The 16157-nt window shown below is 43.9% G+C and overlaps 1 protein-coding gene across 2 annotated transcripts in view; it reads right to left on the bottom strand.

Annotated features, from left to right (window-relative positions):
- The window catches only part of frmd4a (FERM domain containing 4A), a 384495-nt gene that overhangs the window by 295195 nt on the left and 73143 nt on the right, over positions 1 to 16157 (bottom strand). The window contains exon 1 of one of the 2 annotated variants that reach the window (XM_072241724.1): positions 12747 to 12827. The exons of the other annotated variant lie outside the window; for it this stretch is intronic. Within the exon in view, the coding sequence (XP_072097825.1) occupies positions 12747 to 12812 (66 nt within the window). The 5' untranslated portion in view covers positions 12813 to 12827. Of the gene's footprint in view, positions 1 to 12746; positions 12828 to 16157 lie in introns of those variants that run through there. 2 annotated transcript variants of the gene reach the window in all.

The following is a 16157-nucleotide window of genomic DNA, read 5'->3' as shown; positions in this document are numbered from 1 at the left end:
CTCAGGTTGGAAGAGTAACAGCTTATAGTCCGGTTGGGTAGCCTCCAATCTGATTGGCATGAGCATCAATTTCTCAAACTTCCAGTAATGCCACCCTTCACCATTCTCCATTCCTATTTCCCTCTCTCACTCTCTCCTTACCTCCCTATCACCTCCCTCTGGTGCGCCTCCCTCGTTTTTTTCATAGGCTTCTGTCCTCTCCTATCAGATTCTCCTTTCTCCAGCCCTTTATCTCTTTCACCAATCAACTTCCCAGCTCTTTACTGCACCCCTCCCACCCTCCGGTTTCACATATCACCTTGTTTTTCTTTCTCCGCTCCCCCACCTTCTTACTCTGTCATCTTTCTTCTCCTGTCCTGATAAACGGACTTGGCCTGACTATAGTATTTTCCATAGATGCTGCCGGGTCTGCTGAGTTCTTCCAGCACTGTGTGTGTGTTGCTTGGTAGTAATGAGAATCCATCATCAGGTTTCTGAATGGACAATGAACCCATGTACACTACCTCACAATATTTTCCTTTTTTGCTCTCTTTTTGCAGTGTTTCCATTTAATTTATATTTTTGTATTGTAATTTATAGTTTTTGTTATTATTTATTGTGATGTGCTGCTGCCACAAAACAACAAATTTCATGACATCAGTCATTCATTGTGTGCCGTGTCATATGGCATAGGCAATCGTGGTCTTTCCATGACCACGGTTGTTCTTGGCAATTCTCCTTTTACTGAATTGGTTTGCCATTGTCTTCTTCTGGGCAGTGTCTTTCCAAGACAGGTGACCCCAGCCATTATCAATATTCTTCAGAGATTGTCTACCTGGCGTCAGTGGTCGCATAACCAGGACATGTGATATGCACGAGCTACTCATACGACCATCCACCACCTGGCCCCATGGCTTCACATGACCCTGACCGGGGTGGTGGGGGGGAGGAGGAGTAAGCAGGTGCTACACCTTGCCCAAGGGTGACCTGCAGGCTAGTGGAGGGAAGGAGCGCCTTATACTTCCTTTGGTAGAGATGCGTCTCCACCCTGGCACCCATTCATGACATATGCCAGTGGTATTAAAACATGATTCAGTTTCTGATCCTGAAGACAGCATGTCCCTGATGGTGGGGATCTTAAATAATGGATGCCATCATTTTGAGGCACTGGCTCTTGAAGATGTCCTTTATGGTAGGGAGGGTTGGAGCTGGCTGAGTATACAAAACCTTCTCAACCCTAAACAAGGCAATTCCATTTATACCAATCCTTAAAAATTTTGAAAACAACAATTAGACCTAGCTTCAACAAACTGAGATCAAAATTGGGCCACATTTCTGAACTTATTTTTTAACAGTCATCACACAGCACTTGTAGGCAGATTTCTCAATGAGATTAAAGCCGCAGCCAACAGTGAAAGCCCTTTGATCCTAGTTTAGCAGCTTATGATTCATTGTAGACTTCAAGCAAGGGCGCAGCAGCCTCAAGCTGTGTCCATGGCACATAGAAACGCCATTCAGTATTCTTCCTGTCCCAATCAGCCACTCAGACAAAGAGTCCAAATGTTAAATGGCAGAGCGGAGTTATGTGCCTTCCTATTTACAAGAGGAAATTCCACGGATTAATGAACAGGCTTTGATGGAGTGAATCTGAGTTTATGTCGGCGAACAATGATGTCCATTAGGTCATAACTCTGGGAAGGCAGAGAGGGGAGAGATCACACACCAGCAATTCCTGTCCGTGGCCAGGACACAACACGCCATATCAGTTCTTTGAGAAGCTACTGCCTGTGGACTACGAACACAAATAAGACATTCATTTTTCAAGTGTTTTAACATTAGAGATTCCACTAATTTGTTTACTGTCCTACGGTAGCACAGTGGTTAGTGCAACCAATTTACAGCGCCAGCGATCTCCGATAGGGGTTTGATTCCTGCTGCTGTCTTTAGGGAGCTTTTACATTTTCCTCATGACAGCATGCGTTGCCTCTGGGTGCTTCAGTTTCCTCCCACATTCTAAATACATACGAATTAGGGTTAGTAAATTGTGAGCTTGCCGGAAAAATGGTGTCACTTGCAGGCTGCCCCTAGCACATCTTTGGACTGTGTTGGCTGCTGATGCAAATGACGTATTTCAAGTATGTTTTCAAAGACATGTCAGAATCAGGTTTATTATCACTGACATATTGTATGTTGTGAAGTTTGTTGTTTAATGGTGGCAGTGCAATACATAAATATAAAAAATAATTTATAATAAGAAGTACAGATCTATATATTCTATCTTTCCAGTTACCAAATAACACTCAATACTACTGAGCTAATACAAAGCTAAGCACTCTTACTTCTGTTTCCCATCTTCCTTCCTATTTTAACCAATATACAGTAATGTGTAAAAGTCTCCGGCACCCTAGCTATATTTAAGCGCCCGAGACTTTTGCACAGTACTCTATATAAAAATTAAATTAAACGTGTTGTGCAAAAAGGAGCAAAAATGTGACGAATAAAGTTAATCTTTATCTTCTAATCTTCGTCTATTTTTAGTTCTAAAGAATGTTAAAATTGGTGCAATTGGTAGTAATGGGAAAAAGAGCAGCTTTTCATGCATCCATCAATCTGCTGATCATCATGCCTGAGTATTGAAGTAGAACACTAGTGTGATTATCTGGAGAACGGAGTTCAAATCCGACTCTGGCACTTGGGTATTTAAATTAAATGAAGAGAACAGGTCTGAAATAACTATATCCCAACAGTAGAATTGATAACTGAACAGGAAACATTCACTGGTACGTTATGTACCATGTTGTATGATGTAGGTGATCATGGCAAATTTTTCTACAGAAGTGGTTTGCCATTGCCTTCTTCTGGACAGTGTCTTTATAAGGCGGGTGACTCTCAGCCATTATCAATATTCTTCAGAGATTGTCTGCCTGGTGTCAGTGGAAAAGCCCTCCCCATCACTGAGCACATCTACAAGCAGTGCTGTCACAAAAAAGCAGCTTCCATCATCAAAGACCCCCACCATCCAGACCATGTCAGCATTTCATTGATTCTAGTGTATTTCTTTGCTCTACTGTGAATACCTGCAAGAAACTAAACCTCAAGGTAGTATATCATGATATGCTGTATACACTGGGTGGCAGGGTGGAGATAAATCTCTACCAAAGGTGTAAGGCACTCCTTCCCTCCTCTAGCCTGCTTGGACAAGGTGTAGCACCTGATTAGACTGCCAATCATGGTCATGTGAAGTCATGGGAGCAGGTGGTGGATGGTCATATGAGCAGATGGTACATATCACAAGTCCTGGTTATGTGACCATTGGCGCTAGGCAGACAATCTCTGAAGAGTATTGATAATGGCTGGAGTCACCTGTCTTGTGAAAACACTGCCTAGAAGAAAGCAATGGCAAACCACTTCTGTAGAAAAATTTGCCAAGGACAATCATGGTCATGGAAAGATCATGATCACCCACATTCAAAACAGCACATAAAGATGACGACTGTACACATACTTTGATAATAAAATTACTTTGAAATTTGAACTTTTAGCAACAGCAATCACCTAAACCTTCACCAACGCCAGCTTCACAAAAATAGCATTCCAGTCCCTGCAATGACCCTCATCAGCTTTTCCAACTCTGGAAGACATCTTATTGGCGACAGCCATTAAAAAGATTATTTCCAAATGCTCGCTCACCAAAGCAACCTCTGCAAGACCATACACACTACAGGAAGGATGTGATTAAGCTAGTGAGAGAGAGGAGAGAGAGTACAGAGAGATTCACGGGGATTTTTAAAACTCTGCATCTGGAGAATTGCATTCAGTTCTAGTCGCCCATTATAGGAAGGATCTCAAGACTTTGGAGAGGGTGCAGAAGGGGTTTGCTTGGTTGCTGTCTGGATTAGAGGGCATGTGCTATAACGAGAGGTTGGACAAACTTGGGTTGTTTTCTCTGGAGCGGCGGAGGCTGAGGGGAGATCTGATAGAGGTGTATAAGATTATGAGAGGTATACATAGGAAAGACAGCTGACATCTTTTATCCAGGGTTTAAATATGCGGAAAGCATGCATTTAAAATGAGAAGGGGAAAGTTCAAAAGTGACGTGCAAGGCGAGTGGTGGGTGCCTGGAATGCACTGCCTGAGGTGGTAATGGAGGCAGATATGATGGAAGTGTTTAAGAGGCTCTCAGAGAGACACATGAATGTGTAGGGAATGGAGGGATATGGACATTGTGTAAGCTGCAAGAATTAGTTTAGTCAGATGCTTAATTACTAGTTTAAATGGTTCAGCACAACATTGTGGGCTGAAGGAACTGTTCCTATGTTGTATTGTTACATGTTCTGTACTAAGGCTTTATAAGTCATCAGTAAGACCACACATGGAGCATTGTGAGTTGTGGGCCCCTTATTTAGGAAAAGATGAGCTGGCAATGGAGAGGGTCCAGAGGAGGTTCCTGAGAATGATTTCAGGAGTGAAAGGGTTAAGGTATGAGGAGCGTTTAGTGCCTCTGGGCCTGTACTTGCTGGAATTTAGAAGGGGGGGGTTATCTTACTGAAACCTTCTGAATACTGAAAGACCTAGAAAGAGTGGACGTAGAGAGGGTATTTCCTATACTGGGGGTATCTGGGACCAGAGGGTACAGCCTCAGAATAGAAGGATGTCCATTGAGAACAGAGTTAAGGAAGAATTCCTTTAGCCAGAGGGTGGTGAATTTGTGGAACACATTGTCACTGACAGCTGTGGAAACCAAGTCACTGGGTATATTTAATGCAGAGGTTGATAGGTTCTTGATTAGTCAGGGCATCAAAAGTTATGTGGAGAAGGCAGGAGAGTGGGGTTGAGAGAGATAATAAATCACCCATGATGGAAATGTGGAGCGGACCTGATGGGCCAACTGCCTAATTCTGCTCCTATGTCTTATGGCCAAATGGTCGTCTTTGCCAGGACCAGAGGGCTAGAGGTATGAGGAGAGACTGGATAAGTTGGGGCCCCTTTCCCTGGAGTGAAGAAGGCTGAGGAGTGCCCTGATAGAGGTATATAAAATCACGAGAACCAGAGATAAGGTCACAGCCTTTTTCCCAAGTCAGGGGTGTTCAAAGCTGGACAGCATGGAGTTAAGGAGAGTGGGAAAAGATTTAAGAGTCCTGAGGAGGCAAATATTTCACTAAGAACTTTCCCTTTCCATTTCACGCCTGCACTTGAGGCTGCCACGCTACAGGTACATTCCCAGTTCGAGCAGCCAACTTCGACAGTGTGACAGCTCCTCACTTAGGGTAGCATGGTAGTGTAGCAGTTAGCGTAACACTATTTCAGCACCAGCAACCTGGGTTCAATTCCCTCCACTGTCAACAATTGGGGCTGAATTCCCACAGCTGTCTGTTAGTAGGTTAATTGGTCACACAGATGTAACTGGACAATGTGGGCTCATTAGGCTGGAAGGGCCTATTATCATGCTGCATCTCTAAATAATTTTTTTTAAATCTGTCAGAGGGGCTCCCATTTCCTCAACACCACCGAGGACAAAGCTCCCCAAACCAGACTGCCAGAGATGGGGTTTGTTTCCCTCATTGTGAGAGTTTAGTTAAAGGTCAGGTTTCTTGGGAGATCTACAGAAAATAGTGGAAATGGCCCAGTCCATCACAGGTAAAGTCCTCCCCACTATTGAGCACATTCACATGAAACACTGTCACAGGAAAGAAGCATCCATCATCAGGGACCCCCATCACCCAGGTCATGATCTCTTCTCGCTGCTGCTATCAGGAAGAAGGTGCAAGAACCTGAGGACTCATGCCACCATGTTCCGGGAACAGTTATTACCCCCTCAAACATCAGGCTCATGAACCAGTGTGGATAACTTCACCCACCTCAACACTGAACTGATTCCACAACCTATGGACTCACCTTGAAGCAGAGTTCTCAATACCGCTGATTTAGTTATTTATTATTATTATTTTTTTCTATCTGCACAGTTTGCCTTTTGCACAGTGGTTGTTTGTCAGTCTTTGTAAGTAGTTTTTCATTTATTCTGTTGTATTATTTGTTCTACTGTGAATACCGGCAAGAAAATGAATCTTTGGGGAGTACATGGGAACATATATATATTTTGGTAATAAATTTTCTTTTGAACTTTGAACAGCAAAACAGGATGCAGTTTCTGAGCACGCGCTTGCAGGAGGCCTGCAATTTTTCACCATGCGCTGTGCATTCCACAACTGGTAAATTCCACAGCACTGAAGAAAAGTGCAACAAGGTGCAGAAGAGGGACTGTGGCAAGAGGGAAGTCTGTATTTCAGAAACAGTGTGCAACACAAGCTTTTTGCTGTATCTCAAGACCACAGCAGAATCGACCAGTCCTGATGTAAGACTGGTTAGCACCACATTGTGGGCCAAAGGGCCTGTTCCTGTGCTGTACGGTTCTATATTCTAAGAGAAGGTTATCTGAAATGTCTGAATTGTCCACTCCGCTGGTTTGATCAAACACTTTCCTATTTCCAAACGTGGTTTGATATCAACATTATTGCTTAATCGTAGAAAGTTTCTACTATATACACATTCAGAAGTGGATTGCTGTATTTGCAGGAGAAACACATCTGTTGTTTTATATGGTTTTACATAGTGTTAGCAAATATCAAGGGACCTACATGAAGGTGCCTACACTCTGGGGGATTATCAGTGTTAGATTACAAGACTATAAAATACAGGAGCAGAATTACGTTAGTTGGCCCATTGAGTCTGCTCCCCTTTCATTTCTAGCTCATTTTTAACTTCATTCTCTAGTTTTCCCCCACCCGTTACAGTTCAAAGTTCAAAGTACATTTATTATCAAAGTATGTATACTTCACACAACCTTGAGATTTGTCTCCTTACAGGCAGCCACAAAACACAGAAACCCAACAGAACCCATTAAAAAACTGTCAAAACACCCAATGTGCAGAGGAAAAAAAACAAATAGTGCAAACAAGAAAAGTAAGCAAATAGCATTCAAAATTGAAGTTATGAAAGTGAGTTCACAGAAGCTTGTTAATTACAAGCCACAGCCTCAGTTCGGCGCAGAGACGAGTAAACCTCACGGAGCACCAAAATGAACCGGCCTGTCCATTGCCTCCAATCAAGAATCTCTCAGTCTCTGCCTTAAACACACCCAATCACTTGGCCTCCACAGGTGTCTGTGGCAGTGAATCCCACTATTCTCCAACCTCTGGCTGAGGAAATTCCTCATCTCAGCATTAAAGGGGCATCCTTTAATTCTGAGGCTGTGCCCTCAGATCCTAGATGCTCCTGCTCACAGAAACATGCTCTCCACATCCACTCTATCCAGGCCTTTTAGTATCCAATAGGTTAGATGAGACCCTCACCTTCATCTTTCTGTACAGTCCCAGAAACATCAAACACACTCACTGTTTGGAAAGTTCAATAAAACAGATGTTCAAAGACAAATAATATTCAATCAAACGAGACAAGCCTGGTAAACACAGTGAATGGCGACTATCCTCCAATAAATCTACAGTTTTATGTGGTGTTGGCAAACACATCAAGGAATTTATATACATTAACAAACCTTGAGGTTAGACTATAAACTTACTCCCTTTCATTCTGTGTTCATTTCAACAAAATACATCCTTTTTTTAGAAAATAACTAATACCGCCTCATCACTTCTGTTGTTCTGGTTTCACTCTGATGTCTTATCTACAACTGGTGTGGAATCATTTATAATATAAATTATAATCAACTGGAGTTCAAGGCCTCATGTTTGGGGTCCTGTCATTGACGAGTTCAGAGTCTGAGATCTAGTGTTTGATATCCCATCATTGATGAGTCTGGAGTTCGAGGCCTAGTGTTTGGCATTCCGTCATTGACGAGTCTGGAGTCTAAGACCTCGTGTCTGAGGTCCGGTCATCGAAGAGTCTGGAGTCCGAGGCCTGGTGTTTGGGGTCCCGTTATCGGTGAGTCTAGAGTTTGAAGCCTAGTGTTTGAGGTCCCGTCATTAATGAGTCCAGAGTTCAAGGCCTAGTGTTGGGGTCCCGTAATTGACAAATCTGGAGTCCAAGGCCTAGTGTTCAATGACCAGCATGTCCTGAATCGATGCCTGAGAGTTGAAAAGTAGGTCTGGAAGTTGAAGCCCATTGGCGAATCCTTGCTAGTCCACTGGGGAAGTCGAAGCTTGTGTCTGCAGACCTGAATCCATATCTGCCAGAGCTGGAGGCCTGCCCTGGGGTTAAAGGACTGTGTATATGCGTGGATGGGAGGGAGGCACGGGTCTTGTTTTTTGCTGTTGCTGTTTTGTCACTTGTTGTGTTCTGTGTTGTTCTGCCCGAGTGTAGTGGGCAGGCTATGCTAGCACCGGAATGTGTGGCAACACTTGCAGGCTACCTCAAGCACACGCTTGGGTGTGCTGGTTGTTAAAGCAAATAATGCATTTCACTGTATATGTCGATGTACACGCGACAAATAAACTTCAATCTTTAAATTCTACAATAAGGCATCTTTTTATACAAACACTGGCTGACAGCTGTCGGTAGCACAGCTTATTTATAAATACTACCTACACACACACACACACACACACACACACACACACACACACACACACACACACACACACACACACACACACACACACACACACACACCTTCAGTGGTGCAAAAGGTTCCAAAACCACTTGAGTAAAGAGGTTGGCATGAAGACAGCTTCTTTCTCTCTTAGTGTAACATGAGTGAGATGTATTATAAAGGGTAAACCCATGGTTTAGAGCATTAAATAGAACAGGAAATCTATTACTCAGAAACTGGGAACAATGTATTATTCATCTGGACTATTGAAAGGCAGCTGCTATTTTCATTTTGGTTAATGAATGGCTCTTTACTACCACTAAACTCCATTATCAGATGTGTGGCCGGCAGAAAGCAAGGGTTAAACTCCTGACTAAGTAAATTAATTGTGAGGGTATTTTCACTGAGTGAGTCTACTGATCTGCTGTCTAGCTGCATAATGTATGCAGAGAGGTATACCCACCAGTAGCTTGGGTTCTATTTATGTGAACAACCGGTATCGAACACACAGTTTAATTTGATGCTTTGGCAGGTATCAGTATGCCCAGCGCTGAGGCTATTCCTGAAGGGGCAACGATCCACGGTGTAGACTGCAAGATAGGAAGCGCGTACTCCTTGCCGTCTCAGGTGGGTGCCCAGGCCTTGAAGACAGCGGACCCTTGGCCAACATTCTGCCCGCTAGCCGACCTACCACCAGCACACACTTGTTTGTGGGATCTTGCTCTGCCCTAACCGGCTTCTTACATTAAAACAGTGACAGCCTCTTAGAAATGCTTAAGTTGCAGGAACATATCTTTTACATCAGTAAGTGAAATGCTTCCACCTGGCTTAGAAGCTAAGCCACATGTGAAGGCCAGGAGCTGGATTTATTTGTCAGAGGCTACTTGGGAGCACTTAATAGATTGTGGGAGCTCATCCCCATTACCAACCCCAGCTATAATAACCTTAGTTGAAATAATCCCCTCTTATTCGGCAGTGTTGCCTGCAAGTTCAAGTTTAATTGTCATTCAACTATACATTAATACTCGTGGATACAGCTAAATGAAACAGCGTTACTCTGGTGCTAAGTTGCAAAACACAGTACCTACAGTCATACAACACACATAAAAGTTGCTGGTGAACACAGCAGGCCAAGCAGCATCTGTAGGAAGAGGTGCAGTCGACGTTTCAGGCCGAGACCCTTCGTCAGGACTAACTGAAGGAAGAGTGAGTAAGGGATTTGAAAGTTGGATGGGGAGGGGGAGATCCAAAATGATACGAGAAGACAGGAGGGGGAGGGATAGAGCCAAGAGCTGGACAGGTGATTGGCAAAAGGGGATACGAGAGGATCATGGGACAGGAGGTCCGGGAAGAAAGACAAGGGGGCGGGGGGGGACCCAGAGGATATAGTCAGAGGGCCAGAGGGAGAAAAAGGAGAGAGAGAGAAAGAAAGTGTGTACATAAATAAATAATGAATGGGGTACGAGGGGGAGGTGGAGCATTAGCGGAAGTTTGAGAAGTTAATGTTCATGCCATCAGGTTGGAGGCTACCCAGATGGAATATAAGGTGTTGTTCCTCCAACCTGAGTTCATCTTTACAGTAGAGGAGGCTGTGGATAGACATATCAGAATGGAAATAGGATGTGGAATTAAAATGTGTGGCTCTTGGCTCCATCCCTCCCCCTCCTGTCTTCTCCTATCATTTTGGATCTCCCCCTCCCCCCCCCCACTTTCAAATCTCTTACTTACTTTTCTTTCAGTTAGTCCTGTCCTGACAAGGGGTCTTGGCCTGAAACGTCGACTGTACCTCTTCCTAGAGATGCTGCCTGGCCTGCTGCATTCACCAGCAACTTTTATGTGTGTTGCTTGAATTTCCAGCATCTGCAGAATTACTGTTGTTACCTACAGTCACACATAGCACAAGGCACATATAGCATATATAAAATAAAAAGTAAATATATAGTCACACACACACAAAAATTTTTCTTAAATATACATAATATATGCAAACTGCACAGTTCAAACATCTTCCACCTTCTCCTCAGTACTACGGACCGCTGAACAGGAAATTACAGTAGAACACAGCACACAGCGCAGGGACAGGCACTTCAGCCCATCATATTGTGGCAAGCTAATTAAAATCGTAATTAAATGCAAAACTGAAGTAATCCCTTCTGCCTGCACCAGGTCCATGTCGTTCTGTTTCCTGCACATTCATGTGCCTATCTAAGGGCCTCTTAAATGCCTTCATCCTATCTGCCTCTACCACCACCCTGAGTAGTGCATTCCAGGCACCCGCTACTCTATGTAAAAACTTGACCCTCACGTCGCCTTTAAAATTACCTCCTCTCATCTTAAATGCATGTCCTCTGGCATTTGATATTTTAGCCCTGGGACAAAATAGTCTGTCTATCTATGCATCTCAAAATCTTATAAACCTCCATCAGGTCTCCTCTCTCGGGTCTTCTATCCATCCAGGCCTCGCCCTCTTCTTGCTGATACCATCAGGCCTTAGTTCCCACACCACCAGGTTCAGGTCATTTGTTACCCTAAAACCATTAGCCTCCTGAACCAGTGTGGTTAACTTCACTCACTACTACTCTGAACAGACCTACAGTTTAAATTAGATTATGAGGACACGCAGTCCTCTTTTATTGTCATTTAGTAATGCATGCATTGAAAAATGATACAATATTCCTCTGGTGTGATATCACAGAAACACAGGACAGACCAAGACTGAAAAACTGACAAAACCCACATAATTATAACATATAGTTACAACAGTGCAAGCAATACCGTAACTTGATGAAGAACAGGCCATTAACATGGTGAAGAGTTCAAAGTCTCTCAAAAGTCCCACATCTCACGCAGATGGGAGAAGGAAGAAAACTCTCCCTGCCATACCCGACCACAGTCTGACTCTGAGTCTTCCGAAAACTTCGAGCTCCGTCCAGCCTTCCGACACCGAGCACCATCTCTGCTGAACGCTTCGACCCCAGCCCCGGCTGCCAGCAGCAGGCAAAGCCGAGGATTTTGGGGCCTTCCCTCCGGAGATTTTCAATCGCACAGTAGCAGCGGCAGCGAACCGGGCATTTCAGAAGTTACTCCAGATGTTCCTCCGTGATCTCACGGCTGTCTCCATCAAATCCGGATTGTGCACGGCCCCTATTTAACAATACGATATCATTTCACCAGAGAGGCTACGCGCGCTGCGTCGCGCCGCCATCTTCTCCTTCTATGATCGACAGACTCAATTTCAAGGATCCTTTACAATCCTTATCCTCAGGATTATTTTTTATTAGCACAGGGTGTTCTTGTTTATCTATAGTTTTTTTGTAAATTCTATTATATTTCTTTTTATCCTGTAAAATTACATAATAAATTTAGTTTGAACTTTGAATAATTTCCTGGAGTTGACATCATGAAGGAAAACACTGATTCACTGCTTCAAGAATGGCGGCAGGTTTACAGGATAGGAGGAAATTGGCCAAATACAGCCAAATTCAAAGGTCAAAGTACATTTATTATCGAAGTATGAATGCAGTACACAACTCTGAGATTCATCTTCCCCACACCTAGCCATAAAACAAAGGAAACCATGGAAACTGTTCAAAGAAAAACATCAAACACCCAAAATGCAAATTGGACTAGCTCAAGAAGCAACCGTGGTCGGCACTGATGAATTGGGCTGAAGGGCTTGTTTTGGTGCTGTATAACCCTGTGACACTGTTGTAGCCCCAGTGAGCAGGAGTTAACAGTATCCCCTGGTACTGAAGGACTCTGTCCTCACTTAGCCTCATGATTCCTTCACCAATCCCCCTGCAAAATCATTTACGGGCTTGCAAGTGATTGTCACACCTACAACATAGCAAGAGTTTACAATGATCTCAGAGTCCTAATCAGAATCAGAATCAGGTTTAGTATCACCGGCATATGTCGTGAAACTTGCTGTTTGGCGGCAGCAGTACAATGTAATACATAATATATTTTCATAAATTAAATTAAATAAATAGTGCAAAAAAGAGCAAAAAAAAAGAAAAAAATATTGAGTCGGTGTATATAGGTTCATTGTCTGTTCGGAAACCTGAGGAGGAGGGGAAGAATCTGAGTCATGGTATTTGAGTCATGGCTTAACGTTTAAATGGTTAAGAAAGCATTCCTTGGGGACATAGTACCTGAGAATCCGGGTCTAGTTTTTTGAAATTACAATGATTTGCCAGTTAAGAATGTATGCAGTACTTACAAACACATCCATCAGGAGATGCTCCATCTTAACTTCCAAGTCTTCTAGTTTTGCGGCCAACGTCATTGTGACCTGCAAGAGGTTTTGGATTTCCCTTGTCCTGTCAGGCTCCAAGTACCAGAAGCGCATCCAAAACTACAGCTCCATTTGTCTCACAGCTTTCCAAGCTCAGCAGGGAACTGTTTCCACCAGAATGTTCTCAGAGAAGCTCCTGTGGCATCCTGCACGGACGGGGCACTTTATCTGAGGCTGGGAAGGACGCTTGCATGCAAAGGGCGATGCTTACAAGGGGCAGCTTCTTCCAGAATCTGAGCTCTTTACAGCTCCCTGCTGACCTTTTAAAGATGACTATCCACACTGAAGGGCTTTGTGCGGGGTTCAGCCAGCTTGCCGAAACTGCCTCAAGTCCTTGAGCATTTGCACAGGCAGTCTATCAATGGCTTATTGTCAAGATCCCCTCTATTAGTATGAGGCTAAGAAAGGGCACTAACTCATACAGCACAAGAGAATGCCATGAATATAGCAAAGGATACTGGCCAAGTCTATTATAAGCGGGGGTCTATACCACTGCAGAGGAATTTTAGAAGAGCATTATATTCTGTTGGAAGATACTCGGTTCCAGCACACAGTGAATCTAGTGTCACGCAGGAAGAAGTGGATACACAGAATGTTAATGGCTCGTGTGGATTGCACTCCCCAGCGCCACCTGACTCTGGAATGAGCAGACCAACTGGTCTCAGTATTGCCCGTCCAGCAAGGTAGGGCACACAGTGAGCCTGTCAATCATTCCGGGTGCACACAGAGAAATGGAGGCGAGGCAGGAGAATGAGATCTCTGTGGCATGGGCTCACATCTGGCCTTTGGGAATGGGGAATAAAGCTGTTTGTGTTTCTTTTTTAACCCAGACCCCGTGAGGAATGAAAGATCACAGTCTCTTGAGTTTAATTCTGAGCAAAGGCGTTGGCCCATAAAATACTGATTGCTGTGAATCACAGGGTGGTGATGAGTCAGTAGACAGAAGTGAGATAGGATACATGGTTGAGTGGTACCGCAACTACAATTTCTCAATCTATGTCAATAAAATCAAAGAGATGAGTATAGACTTCAGGTGGGGAACATGTACCAGTCTACATTAAGGGATTGGCAGTGGAGAGAGTCAGCAACTGTAAATTCCTGTGCGTTAACATATCAGCCAGGCTGTCCAGAGCCCAGCACATAGGTACAATCACGAAGCAAACATGCCAGTGTCTTTACTCTCTCAGGAGGTTAAGGAGACTTGAGTTGTCACTGAACACTCTAGTAAACTTCTACAGACGGACAATTGAAAGTATCCTGACTATTCTGGCACAGCAACGCAAGAAGCTGCAGAGAGTAGTAGAATCAGCCCAATACATCACAGGCACATCCCTTCCCACCACTGGTGTCTACAAGAAGTGCTGCCTCTAGAAGGCATCGCCCATCATGAAAGATTCCCACCATCCGGGCCATGCCATCTTCTCGCAGCTCCTATCGTGTATGAGGTACAGAAGCCTGAAGTCCCACACCACCAGGTTCAGGAACAGCTACTTCCCTTCAATCATTTGGTTCCTGAACCAACTGGCACAACCCTAATCACTACAATTTAGCAAAGTTTTGGTCACTTTGCATCAACATGGATTTGATTCTTTTTATTCTAATTGTGTTCTTTCTTGTAAAGATTGTGTATTATTAATGTTTTTTTTCTTGTGAGTGCTGCTTATCTGATTGCCCGTGATGCTGCTGCAAGTAAGTTTTTTAAGATTCAAGATTGTTTAATGTTATTTCCAGTACACAAGTGTAAAGGAAACAAAATAATTGTTACTCCAGATCCAATGCAGCACAAAAAACACAAAAGATAAAGAGCACAATAATAATAATAAAACACACAATAAATATAAATAATAAGATAGATTATATACATAGATTGATTGTATGTCCATAAGGTGACACTAGGTTGTACATAAGATGATGGTAGATAATAAAGTAGTGGTGGAGTTAGAGAGTGGAGGTGTTGATCAGCCTTACTGCTTGGGGAAAGTAACTGTTTTTGAGTCTGGGGGACCTGGTGTGGATGCTACATAGCCTCCTCCCCAATGGGAGTGCGTCAAACAGTCTATGAGCTGGCACCTTTGCTATATCTATGTCCCTGATGGCAGGTAGGCTGGTGCCTGTGATGCGTTGGGCAGTTCTGACTACCCATTGCAGAGCCTTCCTGTTTACCGCAGTGCAGTTTTCACTGCCCCTCTGCATATGTGTACTTGTGCAGATGACAATAAACTCCACTTTGACTCTGAAGGAAAGATTTGCCTTTCTGAAGCGCCATCTACAGTCACAGGGTGACCTAAAGTGTCTACACCCATTTCTGAAATGTGCTTATTATAGACAATAAAGCAAGTTAACAACCGGCATTAAAATAATCTTAACATATTAATGCAATCATGAAGAAGGCACACCACCAGTGGATCTCCTTCATGAGGAGTTTGTAGAGATTTAGTATGTCTCCACTGTCTTCAGCAAATTTCTACAGATATATGGTGGAGAATGTTCTGATTTGTTGCATCACTGTCTGGCACAGGACCACAAGAGGCTGCAGAGCATTGTAGACTCAGCCAGTTCCGTCATGGGCACAACTCTCCCCGTCATCAAGGGCATTTTCATAAGGATCCTCGCCAACCAGGACATGCCATCTTCTCATTACTACCATTGAGGATGAGGTACAGGAGACTGAAGACCCATATTCACCCATTCAGGAACAGCTTCTTCCCCATCACTATCAGATTTCTGAATGGTCCACAACCCATGAACACGACCTCATTAATTGTCATTTGCATTGTTTGCTTATCTTTATAACTTATAGTAGGGGTTCCCAACCTGGGGGTCCATGGACCCCTACCTCGGTTAATGGACCTCAAGGTAATCAAGCACATAAATACCATGGCTACAACAGCATATCAGAGGACCCACCCCTTTCCCCGAACTCTGTCCCACCATCTACTGGGCATCAGTCAGGAGTGCGGTGGAATGCTCACCATTTGTCTGGATGAGCGCAGCTGCAACATTCAAACCATCCAACTAGGAAGGTGTCTCTTGATTGGCACCCAATCCATCATCAGCACATCCAGGTTGGCCCTCACCAGTCTTTATCGATGTACCACAGAAAGCATACTATCTGGATGCATCACAGCTTGGTACGGCAACTGCGCCCGAGACCGTAAGAAACTGCAGGGAGTTGTGGACACAGTTCAGCACATCACGGAAACCAGCCTCCCTCCATGGACTCTGTCTACACTTCTCACTGCTTCAGAAAAACAGCCAGCAAAATCAAGGACCCCCACCTACCCTGTACATTCTCTTTCCTCCTCCCTGCTATCAGGCAGAAGATATCAAAGCCAG

Source organism: Mobula birostris, chromosome 23 (genome assembly GCF_030028105.1).
Source record: "Mobula birostris isolate sMobBir1 chromosome 23, sMobBir1.hap1, whole genome shotgun sequence".
Taxonomy (NCBI): Eukaryota; Metazoa; Chordata; class Chondrichthyes; order Myliobatiformes; family Myliobatidae; genus Mobula; species Mobula birostris.
This window is presented reverse-complemented; position numbering and strand designations above follow the sequence as displayed.